This window comes from Nannospalax galili, unplaced genomic scaffold (genome assembly GCF_000622305.1).
Source record: "Nannospalax galili isolate Female #2095 unplaced genomic scaffold, S.galili_v1.0 scaffold182, whole genome shotgun sequence".
In the NCBI taxonomy this organism is placed as follows: domain Eukaryota; kingdom Metazoa; phylum Chordata; class Mammalia; order Rodentia; family Spalacidae; genus Nannospalax; species Nannospalax galili.
The window spans coordinates 383,679-401,748 of NW_008348662.1; the positions used below are offsets into that span (position 1 = coordinate 383,679).

Here is an 18,070-nt window from a genome sequence, read left to right on the forward strand (position 1 = left end):
GTTTTTACATTAACAGCATTTAACTCACAGAATTTTAGCAAATTGTGATTTTCTCAAATTTATCAAAATCTACTTTGTAGCAGCATTTAGTGTGACCACCTTGAAGGTTAAGTCAGTAATAATGAACTTCAGTATTTCAACCAGACATTTAACAGCATTTAACTCACAGAATTTTAGCAAATTGTGATTTTCTCAAATTTATCAAAATCTACTTTGTAGCAGCATTTAGTGTGACCACCTTGAAGGTTAAGTCAGTAATAATGAACTTCAGTATTTCAACCAGACATTCAGGGGTTGGCCTAAAGCAGGGGACCTATCCACATGTGTCTTTTCCAAGGGTACACTGAAAAGGAATTTAGATGTGACACTCACTCTGCACAATTCTCATATCAAACTCCATGGTGCACACCTTTAATCCCAGCACTTGGGAGGCAGAGGCAGGCGGATCTCTGAGTTCAAGGCCAGCCTGGTCTACATAGTGAGTTCCAGGCCAGCTGGGGCTACAGGGAGACCCTGTCTCAAAAAGACCAAAAAAATAAAAAATAAAAAAAAAAAAAGAAGCTAATTCACCTGACAGATTATTATAATCCAGAATATATAAAAACATAAACACAAACATCACAATACAAATAATCCAATTAATATGCAAATGAGTTGAACAGGATAAGTACAAAAGGCCAAGAAATACAACCAAAAAATGTTTCATTCAATATCCTTAGCCACCAGGAAAATGTAAATCAAAATTACCCTGAAAGCCCATCTCACCCCAGTCAAAACGGCTAACCATCAAGAAAACAACAAACGCTGGGCAGGAAGCTGGGAAGAAAGAACCCCTGATGATGATGTCTCAGTTGGTGCAACTACAGAAATCAGTATGGGGGATCCTCAAAGAACTAAAAGCAGAATGATTACATAAGCTGGGTCTGCCACTCCTGTGCATACACCTGAAGGAATGTAAGCATACACCAGACACCTGCACACTTCTTTACCACTGTAAAATCCACAACAGCCAGGGCATGGGATCAGCCTAGTTGCCCAGTCAACAGATGCATGGATAAAGAAGAACAAAATTATCTCATTTGCAAGAAAAATGGAATGGAACTAGAGATGTTATGAAAAATAAGCCAGACCTAAAGACAAATAAGTTTTCTTTCATATACAGAACCTAGGTTTTGAAGTTTAGAAGACATAAGCCAGGTGTGGTGGCACTTTTTTTTTTTTTTTTGGTCTTTTTGAGACAGGGTCTCCCTGTAGTGCCAGCTGTCCTGGAACTCACTATGTAGACCAGGCTAGCCTTGAACTCACAGAGATCCACCTACCTCTGCCTCCCGAGTGCTGGGATTAAAGGTGTGCACCACCACACCTGGCCTGGCACATGCTTTTTAGTCCCAGCACTTGGGAGGCAGAGGCAGGAGGATCTCTGTCAGATTGAGGCCAGCCTGGTCTACAGGTGAATTTCAGGCCAGCTGGGGTTACTGGGAGACCCTGTCTCAAAAAGCCCCCAACCCCCAAAAATTAAAAGATAAAATATAAAAAGGGAGCTGGGTGTGGTGGTGCACGCCTGTAGTCCCAGCACTTGGGAGGCAGAGGCAGGCGGATCTCTGTGAGTTCAAGGCCAGCCTGGTCTACATAGTGAGTTCCAGGACAGCTGGGGCTACAGGGAGACCCTGCTTCAAAAAGACAAAAAAAAAAAATTATACATATATATGGGTCTATTTGACAAGAGGAGCTGGACAAGTAGAAAGGCAGAAAAGAGGATAATGGAGGATAAATATGATCCAAGTACATCATTTACATGGATGAATATATCATAATGAAGTCCACTACTTGGGCCAGTGAGATGATGACTCAGTGGGTAAAGGCACTGGTTGCCAGCCAAGCCTGTTCACTTCTGATTAATGTCTTCCAGGGTCTAGGCCCTAAAACTTTAAATGATACTCACTAAGGGATACCAACTCATGATCATCACCTTCTACCAAGGACCACTAGATCCCTGGACCATTCCACCTCACCTATCCCTGGTGTAAACCCTGGGGAAGGGCCCACCTAGCCTTTTCATCATCCCTATTCAGCTCCCAAGCAGCCAAAGGGGCCACTGCCCTATATTTCACAAAAAAAAAAAAAGGATTTCATAACTCTGAGGGGGCATTGTGATAAAACAAATATATAATTAGGTTAAAATGTTAGGGTTATGGGTAAACAAATGATCATAGAACTAGGTATAAAATAGTCAAATTAATGAGTGGCCTGCGTCCCTATTCCCTATTGGTAATTTGGGTAACCCCTTCAGAGGATGGCGTGATAAGAATAGGAGGTGGGAATTGGCTAGGCAGTTAGGGTAAAAAGACCCCAAAGAAATGTAGCCAGTTTCTTGGCCTCAAAATGTCCTTGGGCTTGTTAGCAACATACTCTGTTCCAAAGGCCAAAAATGCCAAAAATGTCAAAAATGTTTTACCTCTTCAGAGGGGGGAATGTTGGAGGGGAGGGAGTGGGCATGGATTTGATCAAAACACCTCATGCATGTATGAAATTCTCAATAAAGTTTTTGTAAATTTTTTTAAAAACTATTAAAAAAAGACAGGGCTCTAAAAAAGTATGTTCATAATCATTATAATCCTATAAAACTAGAGATAAAAATGTCCTATAACAACACACAAACAATTTAAGGGCCGAATGTAATATACATTGTTTGGATAAATTGCCATGTGTTGTTTGAGCTGAGAAGCTAGTTCTGAAAGCAGATTTACCATCCCCCATTTCAGACCCTAACATGCTTGTCCCAAAGTACCTTCCAAGGGCCCTTGTCTGGGATGGCCTGCCCAACCCCAACCACAACTCTGTGACAGGAAGTAGAGAAGAGCAAAATAGCCCAAGAGTAAAAACACTGTGTCTCTGAGAACAGCTCAAAGGTTAACCACTTCCAACAGATGTTACCAGTATTTATCCCATGATATAAAAATGGGAAAGGGAAGCAAAAAGTTCAGTCCTGAGAAGCTCAGCCATGGAGGAGAAGCTCAACTGGGAACTCCAGCTGACTGCTTCAGCTTCCAGTCGGCTTCTGCTGGATGTTGAGCACCCAACTTAATGTTGTCATCTCTGTCTGCTATTTGTTCTTTTTCTTGAAAGTCTCACTCAAAGGGATACTGTTGTACCTGGGACTCTCCATGGGGAACTCCAGCTGGCTGCATTAAAAAGGCTTCCCCAGACAACTTCTACTGCATGATCTGAGTGCTCAATTTGATTGTATTTTGCTATTTATCTAATCATCTATCAATCATCTATCTCTACTATTTGCTGTTTATTCTTTTATTTTGTCTTGCTGTATACTTAATAAACTCACTCATTTAAAACCAAAAACATGGCTATTGTAGATCATTCTCCAGACCATTCAAAGCAGGAAGATATGTTCAGACTGAAAACTGCAGTAAAAAGGCTTGTTGTTGTTTATATTAGTAAATGTTGAAGCTGTAAGCTTCCAAAGTCGTGTTCTTATTAAGAAACTACTAATAAAATTATTTCAAGAAAGTTTTCATAGTTGATGCTGGCCTATGGTAGTAGGGGTTATATGCATTTAAGAAGTTATTTTTGGCTACTGAATTAGGGAAGAGTTTCACAAGTGAAAAATACCGTGAAAGTTGAAACTTTTTTTTAGCTAATAATATCATCTAACAGTCACCTGATGAGCTTATTTCTTTAGAAAAAGAAACAGCAAATGATATAAGCAGCTTCTTTAAAACACTTTCCCCAGTAATTTAATTCTGCAGCTACACTCTCACATGGAAAGGCAGGAGGGAGGGAGTGGGGAAGAGAAGGCGAGAGGGAGGGTGGAAGAAGGGAGAGAGAGGGAGGGGAAGGGAGAGAGGGAGAGGAACAGGGAGCTAGAGAGGGAGAGGGAGCCAGATGGGGAAGAGAGGGAGAGGGGGAGGAAGGGGGAGAGGGGAGAGGAGAGAGGGAGAGAGGGGGAGAGAGAGAGAGAGAGAGAGAGAGAGAGAGAGAGAGAGAGAGAGATTGATTGCAAACAGCCTAGATGTTCATCCTTAAGAAATTGGCTAAATAAAGTATGATACCCTAACAGTCAAATGAATTCTAATCATTCAATTAAAAAATGGAAAAAAATGAAATAAAGCCAAAGATTGGCTTTTATTCCTAAGTACATAGCAGAGGTTAACTCTCATGCACCTGCCTAGTGTCCCAAGCAACACTATTTATAATAGCAAGAAGATGAAGAGCCAGGCCTGTGGTGCACAGCTGTAATCCTAGCACTTGGGAAACTGAAGCAGGAAGGTGACGAGTTTGAGGTCAGACTGGGTTGCACAATGAGACCCTATGGAAGGCCAGAGGGAGAAAAGAAGGGAGGAAGGGGATCCAAACAAGAGAACAGAGTAATATCCTCATCCACAGATATTTATAAAGGAGTAAAAATAAATGAGCCAGAGATATACACGTCTACATGAATAAATCTTCATAAGTGTCCTTTACTTTCAGCTAAAACATCATGGTGCAGACTGAGTATACTCAGAGGCATTCCTGTCCATCATTTTAATCTTTGAACATGGGCTCCGTGACCTTAAATTGGCCATGCCCAGGAATGTACTCCTTAACTGAGCATGATTAGGAAAGGGCCAATCTTTACAGGCATGTGTGTAGGCACCCTTAATAAAATCTTCATGCCAGCCTGATCTACATACTGAGTTCTGGGCCAGCTGGGACTACAGGAAGACTCTGTCTCAAAAAGACCAAAAACAACAAAACAAAAAGCTTCATGCTTCCCTTGCTTTGGAAATGACTCCTGTGCCTCACTGTCTGTTGCAGGTAATAAATCTGTCTGCACTCTCTTCCATCTTGGCTTTGTACTCATGAAGATGCAAACCTGCTGCATTTGGTCACAACTAGAATATCAGATTCCTGGCACTAGAAAGGACTTCAGAGGTCCTGCAGTCATGGCCCTCTTTCTGCCACACACTAACCAGTGGCCTTTTTCCTCTTCCACTGTTTCTATATGGAAGGTGCTTCTGCCCTCTCAGAACTTTAACTCATGGACATAAATCTAGTCTTTCTTTCCTAAGACCATCACACTTTTCACACCTATACCCACCACCCCACCACACACACTCAGCAGGAGCCCACTAACTGCCAAAGGCTATCTGATCTTGTCAACAATGCTTTTGAACTTGAGTAGCTAAGGAGTCTGATGCAGGTAAAATTCCAGCCACCACACAGGTTATTCTCAGAAGCTTGTTCCCACCAAGGAGGACTCAGGCCAGGTCTCTTTCCCTGGGTTCCCCTGTTAAAACTTCTAGATCGATCCTGATTCTACTTCTAGTTGCTAAGACCCGCTAAAGCTTCCCCAGGTGACCCGCTAAAGCTTCCCCAGCAGGCATCTCAACACAGAGGGAGTGAGGGCCAGAAGCCAACAGACTGGCATGAGGCTGTGAGGGCAGTGAAGGCCATCCAGAAAGAGATGGACAGCAAGAGGCAGTGAAGGGCAGACTCGCTTTCACTACAGACACGACACAGATGACAGAGAAAAGATGAGGACACAGGGAACTCCCGAGATCCTATCATCTTGTCAGGTCAAGGGAATACAACCTAATTATGAGACACAGGGACAAAGTAAAACCTGGAATTCAATGGTAATTGTAACCCCCAAAGTGGCTTAACATCTGACAAGAATTTAAAATGATGTTAGGAATAAGTCCAGGGAAAATGAGAGGCATTTTACTAAGGTAGGCATTACCTATTCTGAAATATCCATCTTCTAACCGTTTGTCTTTGGTTTCTTTGCTTATTTCCAAACCGTCGCTCTAAAATAAAATAAAAGTAATAATTTTATAATAATTCCATCTGTTTAAAACAAATTTAACTTAATGTGTGTTTATACAAAAATTACATTTGTGGCATAACCATGGAAATGGCCTCTCAGCCTTGAACTCTAAAAACTTGCCAAGAAAAGTCATCTTTAACCATTTTCTCAATCTGTATAGTCCACTGTGGTTGGAAATGAAATACTAAATCAATTTAATAGGATATTATTTTCAGAATACTGCATTTTAACTTGGAAGAAATCCAAGCATTCCTTACAGACCTGTAAATTAACTTTGTAATTATTATTGGGCATTCAAATGCCCACAAAGCACTGTGATACTCAAAATACAAACAGAAAATAAACACTGAAGTAAAATAGGATCCTTTCCCTAGTAGAAACATCCACAGTATTTTCCAGTAGAAAGCAAAATGAAGACTATGAACGAGTTAAATAGGTAGCCTAATAGCAGGTGTTCCACATTTAAAAATAAACAGGATTTTCCACTAGATTCCTACACCAGAGAGTATTTGCTTGTCTCATAAACAAGAACAGCCTCATATTATCCATTGTGATGGTTAGCTTGAACTGTCAACTTGACATCATCTCACTTGGGAAGAGAAACTCAATGAGGAATGGTCTACATTGGGTTGGCCTGTGACATGTCTGTAGGGATTCTCTTGATTCAGTTAACTGATCTGCAGGACTCAGCTCACCAGGTAGTACCATTCCCCAGGCAGAGTGCAGGAGGTCCTAACTGCATAAAGGCAGAGCAATGGAACTAAGCACAAGCAAGCAAGCAAGCAAGCGCGCGTGCATTCATTTCTCTCTGCTCTTGACTGACTGCGATACGACCAGCTGTTTGAAGTTCCTCTTTGACTTCCCCACAATGACTGACCATAACCTGGAGCTGTAGGCTGAAAGAAGACCCCTTCTCCCCTACGCTGCTTCCTGCCAGGGTATTTTATCACAGCAACAGAAATGAAGCTAGAACATAACCTCTCAGAGAAAGGCCAGGGAAACAGTAGCCCTACCTCAAGAGGCAGAACATCCACAGTTGTGTTCAGCAGGATGTCTCCTGGGTGCTCCTGGTTGCCACTGTGGAACAAGTAACTAAGAACATACAACAAAAAATTAAAACACAAGTCAGAATAGAGGTTACAAATTTCAAGAAAATATCCTCACCTCAGAGTAAGCTTTTCTAGAGTTTCTGATTGCACAGCATTGACAACACTGAAACTTGCAACCACACTGTGGATTCTGGAGAGCTGCAGGGAACATAAGACATGGAGGATGCATTCCCAAGGCTGTATGTCCCACTGTCAGAGCCAGCAAATTTGCATCTTAACATAATAATGTACATAACAGACTCAAAAGTGCAAGAGTTTGATGTGCTGACAAGGTTTTTCAAGATTTTTTTAATTAAAGATTTATTTTTATTATTTTTGAGTGTGTGTGTGTGTGTGTGTGTGTGTGTGTGTTGTGGTCATGAGCTGGAGTGACAGGCAGTTGTGAGCCACCTGGGTGCTCACATGGGTCCTGGAAACTGAACTCAGGTCCTTTCCAAGAGCACTAATAGGTTTTATCACTGAGCCATCTCTCCAGGTCGCTTTATTTTTTATTGTTGTGTCTCTGTGTGTATGTGGGTATCCACAGAGGGCAGAAGACAGTGTTGGAGCCCCTAGAGCTGGAGTTACCGGTAGTTGTAAGCTGTCTGATGTGGGTGTTGGGAATCATACTCAGGTCCTCTGCAAGAGCAGCAAGTGCTCTTAACTATTGAGCCATCTGTTATTTTTGAGACAAGATCTTGCTGTTGTCAAGCTGGCCTTAAACAGCTGGCTTCCAGCAACCCTCTGAAGTAGCTAGGACTTCAAGTGCGTGCCACTGGGCCCAGTGAGAAATTTTCTAAAAGGCATCCTCACCTAGAATGCCTAACAGCTGCCCATCACTGCACACTCACTATCTCAGCTAAGTATGTCAAAGAGAAGGAAACCACCATGAAGAAGGGAATACGGCTATAAACTGGAGTTTAGATAAGTCAATTCAGAGATGTTAATCAGCTGATTATTTACAGTGAAAGACTCAAAACCAACTAGAAAATGTAATATTAGTGAAGTAAACAATGGGACAGTATGCAGCCATTAAAATGCTTAAGACAGGGCAGGGTGGATAAAGATGGGCTATGATCTAATTTGGAAACTCTATAGAATTACAGGGAAATGTGCCAACAGGGTTACAGTGTTGGTCTCAGGTAGCATTTTCCCCCAATTCTTCATGGTTTAAAGTTTGTTACACTGAACACATATGGGAAAATATTTTTATAACATTTCATTCTTATATTCACTAATACAGCTTTTGCTTTATCTTTTCTTAGTCAATAATTGATTGTGGAAATTTAAAAAGTAATTCCTTTTCTCTGTCCTGAGAAGAATGGGTTTCTAAGAAATTTAAGAAAGTTTATAAACACTATAATTTTAGAACTGTGTTTACCTGAAATGTGTTGTTTATAAACGGTGCCTTCAGGTAAATATTTCCTTACAGAAGATTATTGGAAAAGTATTGATATAAATAAATCTGACTGTCGATATGTAAATTCTTATCAGAGTCTTTGATGGATATTCTTTGATGGATAAACATACACACACGCTCACTCACTCACTCATACTCTCACTCACTCACTCACTCACTCACTCACTCACTCACTGTTCTTTTCCTGATTACAAGGTAAATTGCTCACTGGACTTCTACATTTGGAAAGGTAAAATGCAGGTCCTTTTCTATTCTTTCCTCTAAGTATAAGCATGTTGAACATTGTAAATAAGACAACATTAGAAGACTGTGGAAAACCAAGAGCAGTCAGACTGTCTGGGAACTCTGGGATCCAAATGATAATGGGGGGTGAGTAGATGGAGTAGCTTTTCTTTAAACTCATTTAGTCTAGATTTGGAGCTGAAGAAACCAGCTGCTTGGAAGTGCTGAGGGGAACCAAAGCCTCCCAAAGCCTGACTATCTTGCCACAGGATCCCACATTTAGAGAACAGCCACTCCACTCATGCCAAATGCCACAGAACAAGAATCAGCCCAGCCTCACTCACATCTGCAGAGGCTGAATGGGAAGTATGGATCCCTTCACTCACCAGGCTGAGACACAGGGTTCTGATCCCCACCTGGGGTTATGACACATGAGGCTAATGGGGAGGCAAGACTTCTTTTGGCTGGGCAATAACAAGGCCATCACCATCAACGGGATGTAGATGGAGAGCAGTGAGAGGGCCCCTGGGCCCCACAGTCACCAAGACATCAGCACAAGTCTGTGGGGACCAGCACTGACACCACATGCACAGAACAGGAAGTTCCTTCCCTCTTCAGGTGTCAATAAGGAACAAGCAGAGGACCAAACTGCCACCCCGACCCAGAAGGAACAGGGCAAGGCCATTCCACCGCTGAGGGGCCATGTTGGAGGAAACAGTCAAAACTTCATGAAGGCTTACTCTATCCAAGACACCCAGGTTTCAATGAAATACCATTCCTTATACTAAAACCAAGAAAAATCTCAACTTGGATTTTAAAAGGTACTCAGAATACATCAACACTGAGCTGTCAAGACACTGGGTTTATCTGGAAAAAGACTTCTAAGTAATCAGAAAAAAGCTTCAACAAATATATGTTTAAAACAAATGAAAAACCTGAACATCTCAACAAAGAAAGAGAAGCTATAAAGAAAAATCAAATAGATATTATAGAACTCAAATCTGTAACAGCAGAAGGGCAGAGGTGAGAGTCAATGGATTTAAAGAATAGAAATGACCTAACCTGAAGGAAAGAGAAAATAGACTAAATAATGAACAGACCCATAGGACCTACGAAACCATAACAAAAGAGCCAACATGAGAGGGGAAAAAAGGGGGTGGGGCTGAAAAAGTCCTAGAGAGGTAATGTCAATCATTCGAATGCCCTTCAACTATTAAGGAAACTGAATATGTAATATTCAAACTCTCCCCAAAAAAATCTTTAAGACCAGATCTCTAGACTGATCTTGAGAATTAGAGATTTGTATAAAACGTTGAAATAAGAATCAATGCCAATTCTATATAATCTCATACAGAAAACAGAAGCAACTCTTTGTAATTCATTTATAAATTTGAGCCCAAATCAAATAAAGTACAAAAATGAAAATTCTACACCATACTTTCTGAAAAGGGACACAAAATTATAACATGTTAGCATACAGATTCAATTTACAAAAATAATTACACACCATTATCAAGTGGAGAGGATTTCTAGAACTACTTGACCAGTCTATAAAAAAAAATCAATGTTATCCAACATATTAGCCAGCTGAAGAAAGCCCACATGATCATATCAACTGTTGCAGAAAGTGCTGGCAAGGTGGTAAGGTCCTCAAGCATAAAGACCTGAGTTCAATCCCTAGAACCCACATTAAAAAAGCCAGCCTAGCCAAACTGGTGAGTTCTAGATAAAAGTGAGAGACTGTCTCAACAAACCAGGTAGAGACCAACTGACCAAGAAGGACAATAAGGTAAACTTCTGGCCTCCACACATTTGCAAACCCCAACACACAAAAATAAATAATTTAAGAAAATCCATAAAAATTCAAGACCCACTCATGGGATCTGTATTAGCATGGCATAAGGATGCAAGCACACAGAAATCAATGAGCATTGGACATGTACTGTTGGATATGAACTGCATTCTGTTAATTATGCCACAGATACTTAGTAAGTACAGGGGGGGCGCAAAGGAATTGTGGCTGCTTATTAAATTAAAAAACAGGAAGAAAAATACCTTAAATTTTGTAAAATGGATGCGAGTGCCACAAAATATGAAAGGGTTGTAAATTTTCCTATAGTGTGCTAAAAATAACCCACACCTGCAAAACTATTGACAAGGAACAGGCAGTCTGCTATTTCAACCAAGGGATGGGCTGCTTAACGCGTTCTCATGTGAAAGGGTTTGTCTAAGAAAAGGACATGAAAATTATTTGAGATTTTTGAGAGAGAGTTCTAAATAACAGTAACAAAAAATTACAGACTACATTTAAATCCAGAAATAACAACAGAATTTACTAAACATAGGGCCAGTGGTGAGATCCTGTCTTTGCCTCAGCAGGTAAAGGTGCTTGCCACCAAGCCTGAGAACCTGAGGTGCCATCCCTAGAACCCACATGGTAGAAAGAGAGAATCTCACATGTTGTCATCTGACCTCCACACAAGTGCCATAGCATGTATGCACATGCACACACATACACACACAATGTAATAAAAACATTTTAAAAAAGAATTTACCAAACATGTTAAATACTAATGATGCAGCTAAAAACCCAAGCTATTTTTAACAGTATTAAATCTAATTATCACCCAACATTTTGTGACCCACAGTCTCCTCACATCTACTTTGCACAAAACAGATTTTTATCATAAATCCCATTATGAGCAGGAGGTCTGAATTCTACAGAATATATTTCCATAATCACTCACCTTTCTACATTGACTGGCTTGTCAAATTTAAACAAGATGTAGTCTCCAGCTGTGGGGGTGATAGCCCAGAAGAAGTCCTCCCCCATGTATGTCTTCTCCAGTGTGTGTCCTTGGTAAACCTTCAAGGAAGTAGAGACCTCTGCAGGTGGGTTCACGTGGATTTTAAGAAGCAATGGTTTCATGTAATCTTTATCCTAGGAGGAAATACATATGTTCTTACATAACATTTAGCTCATTTACACACTAAACAGCAAATTGTACATCTATGAAAAACTAAATCACCAACCGTGAGTTTCTGAATTTTTCCTGATAGTGACGAGTGCAGACCAACATGCTGGAAAAGGGAAGGGCGGAAGCGGATTCGCAGATTTGCCTTCTGCCTGTCACAATGTTTCTAAACATTAAAAAAAAAAAAAAAAAGTAATTTTATTATCACATAAGGTGAAATCTGTTCCTTGACTGATAATATAATGAAGAAACTGGACATCATGATAAAGCACATTGCGCTGCATTAGCGTGACTTGAAAAGATGAGTAAATGTAAAAAACTAAATAATCCTGAAAGTTTCACGGACAAACCCATTCAGCATAGTTAAGGGACACCCACACTTCAACCCTCAGTGCCTCAAGGTTCAGACCTCACATTATAGCCTGTCCTCATGCTTGTCCACAGCATACAATGGATACCATGAGGCCCACAGAACTGTCAGAGCTCTGCACATGGCACTAGAGTTGTGGCTTATCTTCATGTTTTCAAAAGCTTTTAATTTTCAATGATTTGCCTAAGTTTGATGTCAAAGGTACATACATATACATATTTGTAAGGTATTCCCACTCTGGAAGACATCGAGTAATTGACTGGTTGCTAAAATGTCTAACATTATTCCCAAGGGGTTTACTTCATCAGTACTTCATAAGTGTAACCCTAAAACAGAGATGAGTTTGTTACTTGATTCTCAAAAACACTCAAGTGGGAAGGGAGAGAGAAGAGGATGATCTATGGCAGGGAAAGATGGAAGCTGGTCCTAATTAGCCCTATCAACTTGACACAGGCTAGTCAACTGAGAAGAGAATCTCAATTGAGAAATTTCCTAGATCGGACTGACCCGTGGGCATATCTGTGGGGCACTGTCTTGATCCATGACTGATGTAGGAGGGCCCAAGTAAGCTAGCTGAGCATGAGCCTGTAAGCCACCAGCAAGTAGCATCCTCCACAGTTCCTGTTCTACTTCCTTGGCTGTAAGTTCCCTGGTTGGACATAATGGTTCATGAATTGGCAGGCAGGCTTGCTTCAGGTTCCTGCCATGAGTTCCTGGCCTACCTTCCATCAGTGATGGAGGTGTAAACCAAATAAGGCCTTTCCTCCCATAGGTTGGTTGTTTGTGGTCACTGTGTTTTATGACAGCTACAGAAGGGAAACCAGGATAAAGCTGGAGGGAGGAGGTGACTCCAGAGGTGTGAGAGCTCCACCTGTCACTGCAGAGGCAACTGAGGCCTGGAGAGCCAGAGCCCTGAAGGACAGTGTAGCCCCAGGGGATGTGTAGATGGTCTAATGCTTCCCAGAGCACTGGCAGGGAGGTGATGGCAACTTCCATAACATTCTATGGAAAGCGATGGAGGAATACAGACTAAGGAAGAGGGGGGGAACAGATAGGGAGGGAATGATTTAAAGATGCTCATGGTTTTTATCTTCCTGTACAAGTTTTTCCACTCATAGGCTCATTTTATACTCTACATAGTTGAGAAAACACAGAATTAAATGCATGTGTGTGACTGAAGGGTAAAAATGGCATTAATGTTTTGTGTCCTACAATAAAATTTCTGTTAAGTCACCAGGAAAATCCAAATTTCAGTTTAGATCTTAAAAATGGTTTGTTCAGGGTTAGTGATACAGCTTAGTGGCAACAAACACAAGGCCCGGGGTTTAATACCCAGCTCCACATACCCAAAAATGTATTCAAACCAATTCACTCATCCAATTATTGCTGGAAAGCACATTGCTCGGCCATTGCACTATCTATTATTTGCTCTAGAAATGTGTTGTGTGGGGTTTGGGCTTGATACAGAAAGAGTACACAGATGGCTCACAGACACAATAAGGGAGCAGCCTAAAATATAACTGGCAGATAGACAATCACACCACTCTAAGGGATATAATAAGACCTAAGGTCAAATTACAGATGTGTTTATTTGTTACAGTGAATGGTATGTCAGCCCTGTGATGACAGGTGCTCATTGTTCATTGTCGGGAATGTGAATGCTGCTGTTTTATTTATGCTTACAGCAAATGAATACAACATATACTGTTTCCCCCAAGAAGTGCAACTCAAACTGGACAGGGAAATATGTCTAATTGCTTTTTACAATAAGATTTCTTCAGAAATAACTTGCCATCTGAATGATCACAAAGCACAAAGTGACCATCACTTCTTTGCCATGATCACCCAAAGGCCAGCACAGCCTATGTGTCTTTGAGTTATACAGAGAGCATGGTACTTGGCATAAAACACAGCTTCTATTTAATCCTTACCTTCAGATATAGTAGAGTCTGGTATTGTGCCCACAAGCAATTTTACAGACAATTGACAGAGAATAGGAAGAACACAAGCATACCTCACAGGACAGGCCTGATCCATATCTATAGCCAATAGTAACAAAGCCTAAAGACACTATTAACCTTTACCAGTGATTGGAGAAAGGACATCACTGGGAAACAGGTCTCCCTGCTTTAAGAGAGGAAAATCCTTCAGATGTTAGAAATTTGAATCTCCTTCAGAACTAAGATGAGCACGTGAAACACGAAGAGGAAACTGTTTTCTTGCAGTGCCTTATGAAGCTGTCCCTTGTCTGTCTCCCTAAAAGTTACTTTCATAAATGAAATATAGAAAAGAAAATCCCAGGTCAGGTATGTGGTTTATTCCTGTAACTCCAGCACTTGGGTGGCTGACGCAGGGAAGATATTCAGTTCTAGACCAGCTTGGGGCTACACAGTGAGATAAAAGAAAAAAGAAAAGACAGAAAGAGAAAAGAAAAAAGAATCATAAAAAAAGAAAGCTCCCTCTGCCCTTGTAAAGAATTAACTTACTGCATCTTTTTCAGGATTGCAGACTTTCACCCAGAGAATATGGTCCAAGAGCCAATCAATGGGCTTCTCCTTATAAAACATAAATATGAACTCTACAATCAGAGTGAGGTCCGGTGCTTGAAACATTTTACCTGAAAAGATATTCCCAGTCAAGAGCTGAAATGAAGAAACCAGTCATCAAAAGAGCTTAATGAAGTACAATCTGTGCATTAAGTCTACTGAAGCTTGTGCTTTCAACTCTAAGTCATGAGCATTTTCACACTTGCATTATCAAAAAGAAAGTTGGGGCTGGAGAGATGGCTCGATAGTTAAGAGCATTGGCTGTTCTTGCAGAGGACCCAGGTTCAGTTCCCAGCAACCACATGGTGGCTCACAACCATCCATAATTCCAGTTCCAGGGGATCTGGTGCCCTCTTCCACAGTCACTGCATGCACATGATGCACATATATACATGTAGGTGAAACACACGTATGCATAAAATAGAAATAAAATATTTTTATAGATTTTTTTATGTGCATGTGTGTATTGCCTGCATGTAGGTAAGTGCACCCGTGTTGTGCAATGCCAGCAAAGGACAGAAGAGGCTGTTGGAGGCCCTGGAACTGGAGTTACAGACAGTTGTTAGCTGCCATATGGGTGCTGAGATTTGAACCCAGGTCTTCTGCAAGAACAATGTGCTGGATAGCTTTAGCGTCAACTTCACACCTGGGTTGAGGGAGCCTCAATTGGGGAATTGCCTCTATTGGACGAGCCTGTGGCCATGTCTGAGGGGCATCTTCTTGATGTGGGAGGCCCACTGTGCGGTGCCACCCCTAGGCAGGTGGGCCTGTGTTGTTTAAGAAAGCAAGTTGAACAGGGGCCAGGGGAGTGCGGGGGTCTCTCCCTCTCTTTGCGGGTCGTTGGCCACCGGCCCATGAGGGCATAAGCTGAATAAACCATTTCCTCCCCAAGTTGGTACTGGTCAGAGTGTTTTGTCACAGCAATGGAGAAACAAACTAGGACAAACAGCCATTGTTCTTAACTGCTGAGCTATCTCTCCAGCCCCCAAGAAATAAAATATTTTTAAGGAAACAAAGCTGCTTTTGCTAAACATTCTCTTGACCTGTCACCCATGTATAAACAGAAATATAGAGCTCCCACTATAACTATAAAAATCTAACATACAATACTGGCTCAAAGGATTTAGAAATCAAGTCAGATGCCTCCCCCCCCCCATCTTACTAAGATTGTTCCCATTAAATGAATTTGAGAGAGTTATATTTTTTTTTTAAGTACCCAGGTCTGGGAATATAGTTCAGTGTTAGAATGCTTACCTAGCATGTGTGAGGCCCTAAATTCAATCCCAGCACAGAGAGAAGGAAGGAAGGATCTAAATTAGTAAATACAAACAGAGGAGAAAAAGGAGGAGGAAAAAGATTCCTAATTTTGTTATCACTGAAACTTTTACAGGCAATTCTGATTTTTTATTTTTTTTTAAGATGGGATCTCACTATGCAGCCGCAGCTGACCTGGAACTCCCTATATACCAGGCTAGCCTCAAATTCACAGATTCTTCTGCCTCTGCCTCCCAAGTGCTGGGATTAAAGGTATGTGCCCCCATACCCAGGTTTTTTTTTTTTTTTCTGAATCATAAAACAAGTTTTAAATTAAATAATTAACAAGGTCAGAGACTATAATTTTTTGGTGGGGGTGGGAGTAGGGGGGTTGCTCTGAGTTGAACCCAAGGCTTCACACATGCTAGATAAGAGTTCTACCACTGAGCTACATCTCCAGCTCTTTCTTTTGTGAGACAGCTTCACTATGTAGCGCAGTCTGGCCTGGAACTTGAGATCCTCCTGCCTCAGCCTCTCAAATGAAGGGATTACAGGCATTACAGGTGTGTGCCATTAGACCTGGCTTAAGAGGGGTTTTGTGTGTTTTGTTTTCTCCCCCAAATCCTGTACATTTCCTTCATTTGGTCAACTTCCAACATGTTCTTTTTCATTGGCTAATTTGGGGGTACTAATCCCTCAAAGGCTTTAAAATAAGCATCCAACTAGTTAATGAAGGGAAAGAAATGAATAAAAGTAATCATTGAATGAGAGCTTCATGAATTTAAGGAACACCAGCAATCCACACAGGAACCCTTCAATGACATTCTTTCTGAATAAGCCCCAGGCTTGTGTGGACACAGGAACTAAAGAGAGAAGAAATCAGAGGCGCTCCCAGGACCTTGGTCCCAACACCACGGTGGGCATTAAGGAGTGCTCTAGAGAAGATACTCACCTTAGAAGCCACATTTCTACCACCAACTCACTTTATTGTTTTGTATAAAGAGATTTACCTGTTACATTTTCTCAAAATAAGAAGAAAAAAGAAGATACTATTATTTTTCTACCACAAAACAAAAGCAATTAGTTTAAGATTCTGAGGCTTGGTTATTTTTGAAAAATAGACAACTCAGAGACTTTCCTTACCAATGAAGCCAAGCTGGGAAAACTCTAGGATCATCCATTCTTCAGAAGAAAGCTGAAGTGCGAAATTTTTTATGGTATTAAAATAGTTCTGTTTGACAATAATATCATCTTCAAGCTAGAGAAAAATGCAATGGTCATATTAATAAATCAAAAAGAGAAGGGAAAGATGGACCATATTACAGAAAATTTCAAGCACACGCTCATGAAAATCAAAAAACAATGGACAAAGATGGTGAAAATATAAAAACAGATGCTGTTAAAATGAAAAGTACAGCTCTCTCCAACCTGCAGGCCTCTCTTGCAGGGGAAAGTCAATCTTGCCCTCCATGCCTTGATTCCCCCAGCCTCACTCACCCTCCCACCTCCCCCACAGGTCTCTCCTCCTAGCCTGAGCCCTGTACCATTCCTTGTCTTGGTGCCCCAGACACCACCACTGCTTCTTCCTGATTCTGTGCATCCAGAGCAACTCAGTTTCTTCTCAGGTCCCCAGGGGTGCTCTGGGCCTGGCCCCACCCTCACCTTCCTCTGCCTCCCTGGGTCTGTACAACCTATCAGCCTCTTTTCTGGACACTGGGGCTAACCTTTCCTCTTCCTGGTCCTTTGCATCCAGACCAACCCAACTCCTCAGTGAAGTCCCCAGGGGCCCTTGGAGCCACCTGCCACACCCATCTTCCTTTCTATCTCTGGGTGGCATGGCCACCAGCTGCCCTAGACCAGCATCTTTCCTGGGCCCGGCTCCCAGGCCAGTCAACCCCCAAATTCCTGAGGCCAAAATCTATCTTGGAAGGATCCAGACCTTAGGAGAAAGCCTGAAAGCATCTGATCCTCATCTGACATGGGCCTCTGTGGGAACTCCTGAAGACAAAAGCAATCTGGCCGCTCCAATATAAAATCAAAAGAGAGAACTGGAAGCTTAGAGTAACCAGCCCTTCATGCCCCAAAATTAAACGACAAAGACGCGTAAAGTTCACAAAAAGAAGTAGACCTAAACTTGAAGGCTTGAGTCTCAAACAAGAATCAGAAACTACAAAAGAAATTCACATGTCAAAATCACAGAGAAAAAATAATAACATGAAAACCCAAAATACCATATTGCCACCAAATACCAATAGTCCTCTAGAGGACTACAATGAGAACTCCCTAGAGATAATGCAGGACATGAACTCAAAAGAACAACCATAAACATGATAAAAGTATTCAGTGAATTTAAAGAACACACAAAGAAATC

The 18,070-nt window shown here is 41.3% G+C and overlaps 1 protein-coding gene across 1 annotated transcript in view; it reads right to left on the bottom strand.

Annotated features, from left to right (window-relative positions):
• The window catches only part of Mgat4a (alpha-1,3-mannosyl-glycoprotein 4-beta-N-acetylglucosaminyltransferase A), a 118,156-nt gene that overhangs the window by 2,556 nt on the left and 97,530 nt on the right, over positions 1-18,070 (bottom strand). Inside the window, exons 9-14 of the mRNA XM_008845849.3 lie at positions 16,843-16,957; positions 14,386-14,516; positions 11,588-11,695; positions 11,302-11,495; positions 6,838-6,916; positions 5,738-5,804 (exon numbers count right to left, since the gene is read on the bottom strand). Of these exons, the coding sequence (XP_008844071.1) occupies positions 5,738-5,804; positions 6,838-6,916; positions 11,302-11,495; positions 11,588-11,695; positions 14,386-14,516; positions 16,843-16,957 (694 nt within the window). The remainder of the gene's footprint in view (positions 1-5,737; positions 5,805-6,837; positions 6,917-11,301; positions 11,496-11,587; positions 11,696-14,385; positions 14,517-16,842; positions 16,958-18,070) is intronic.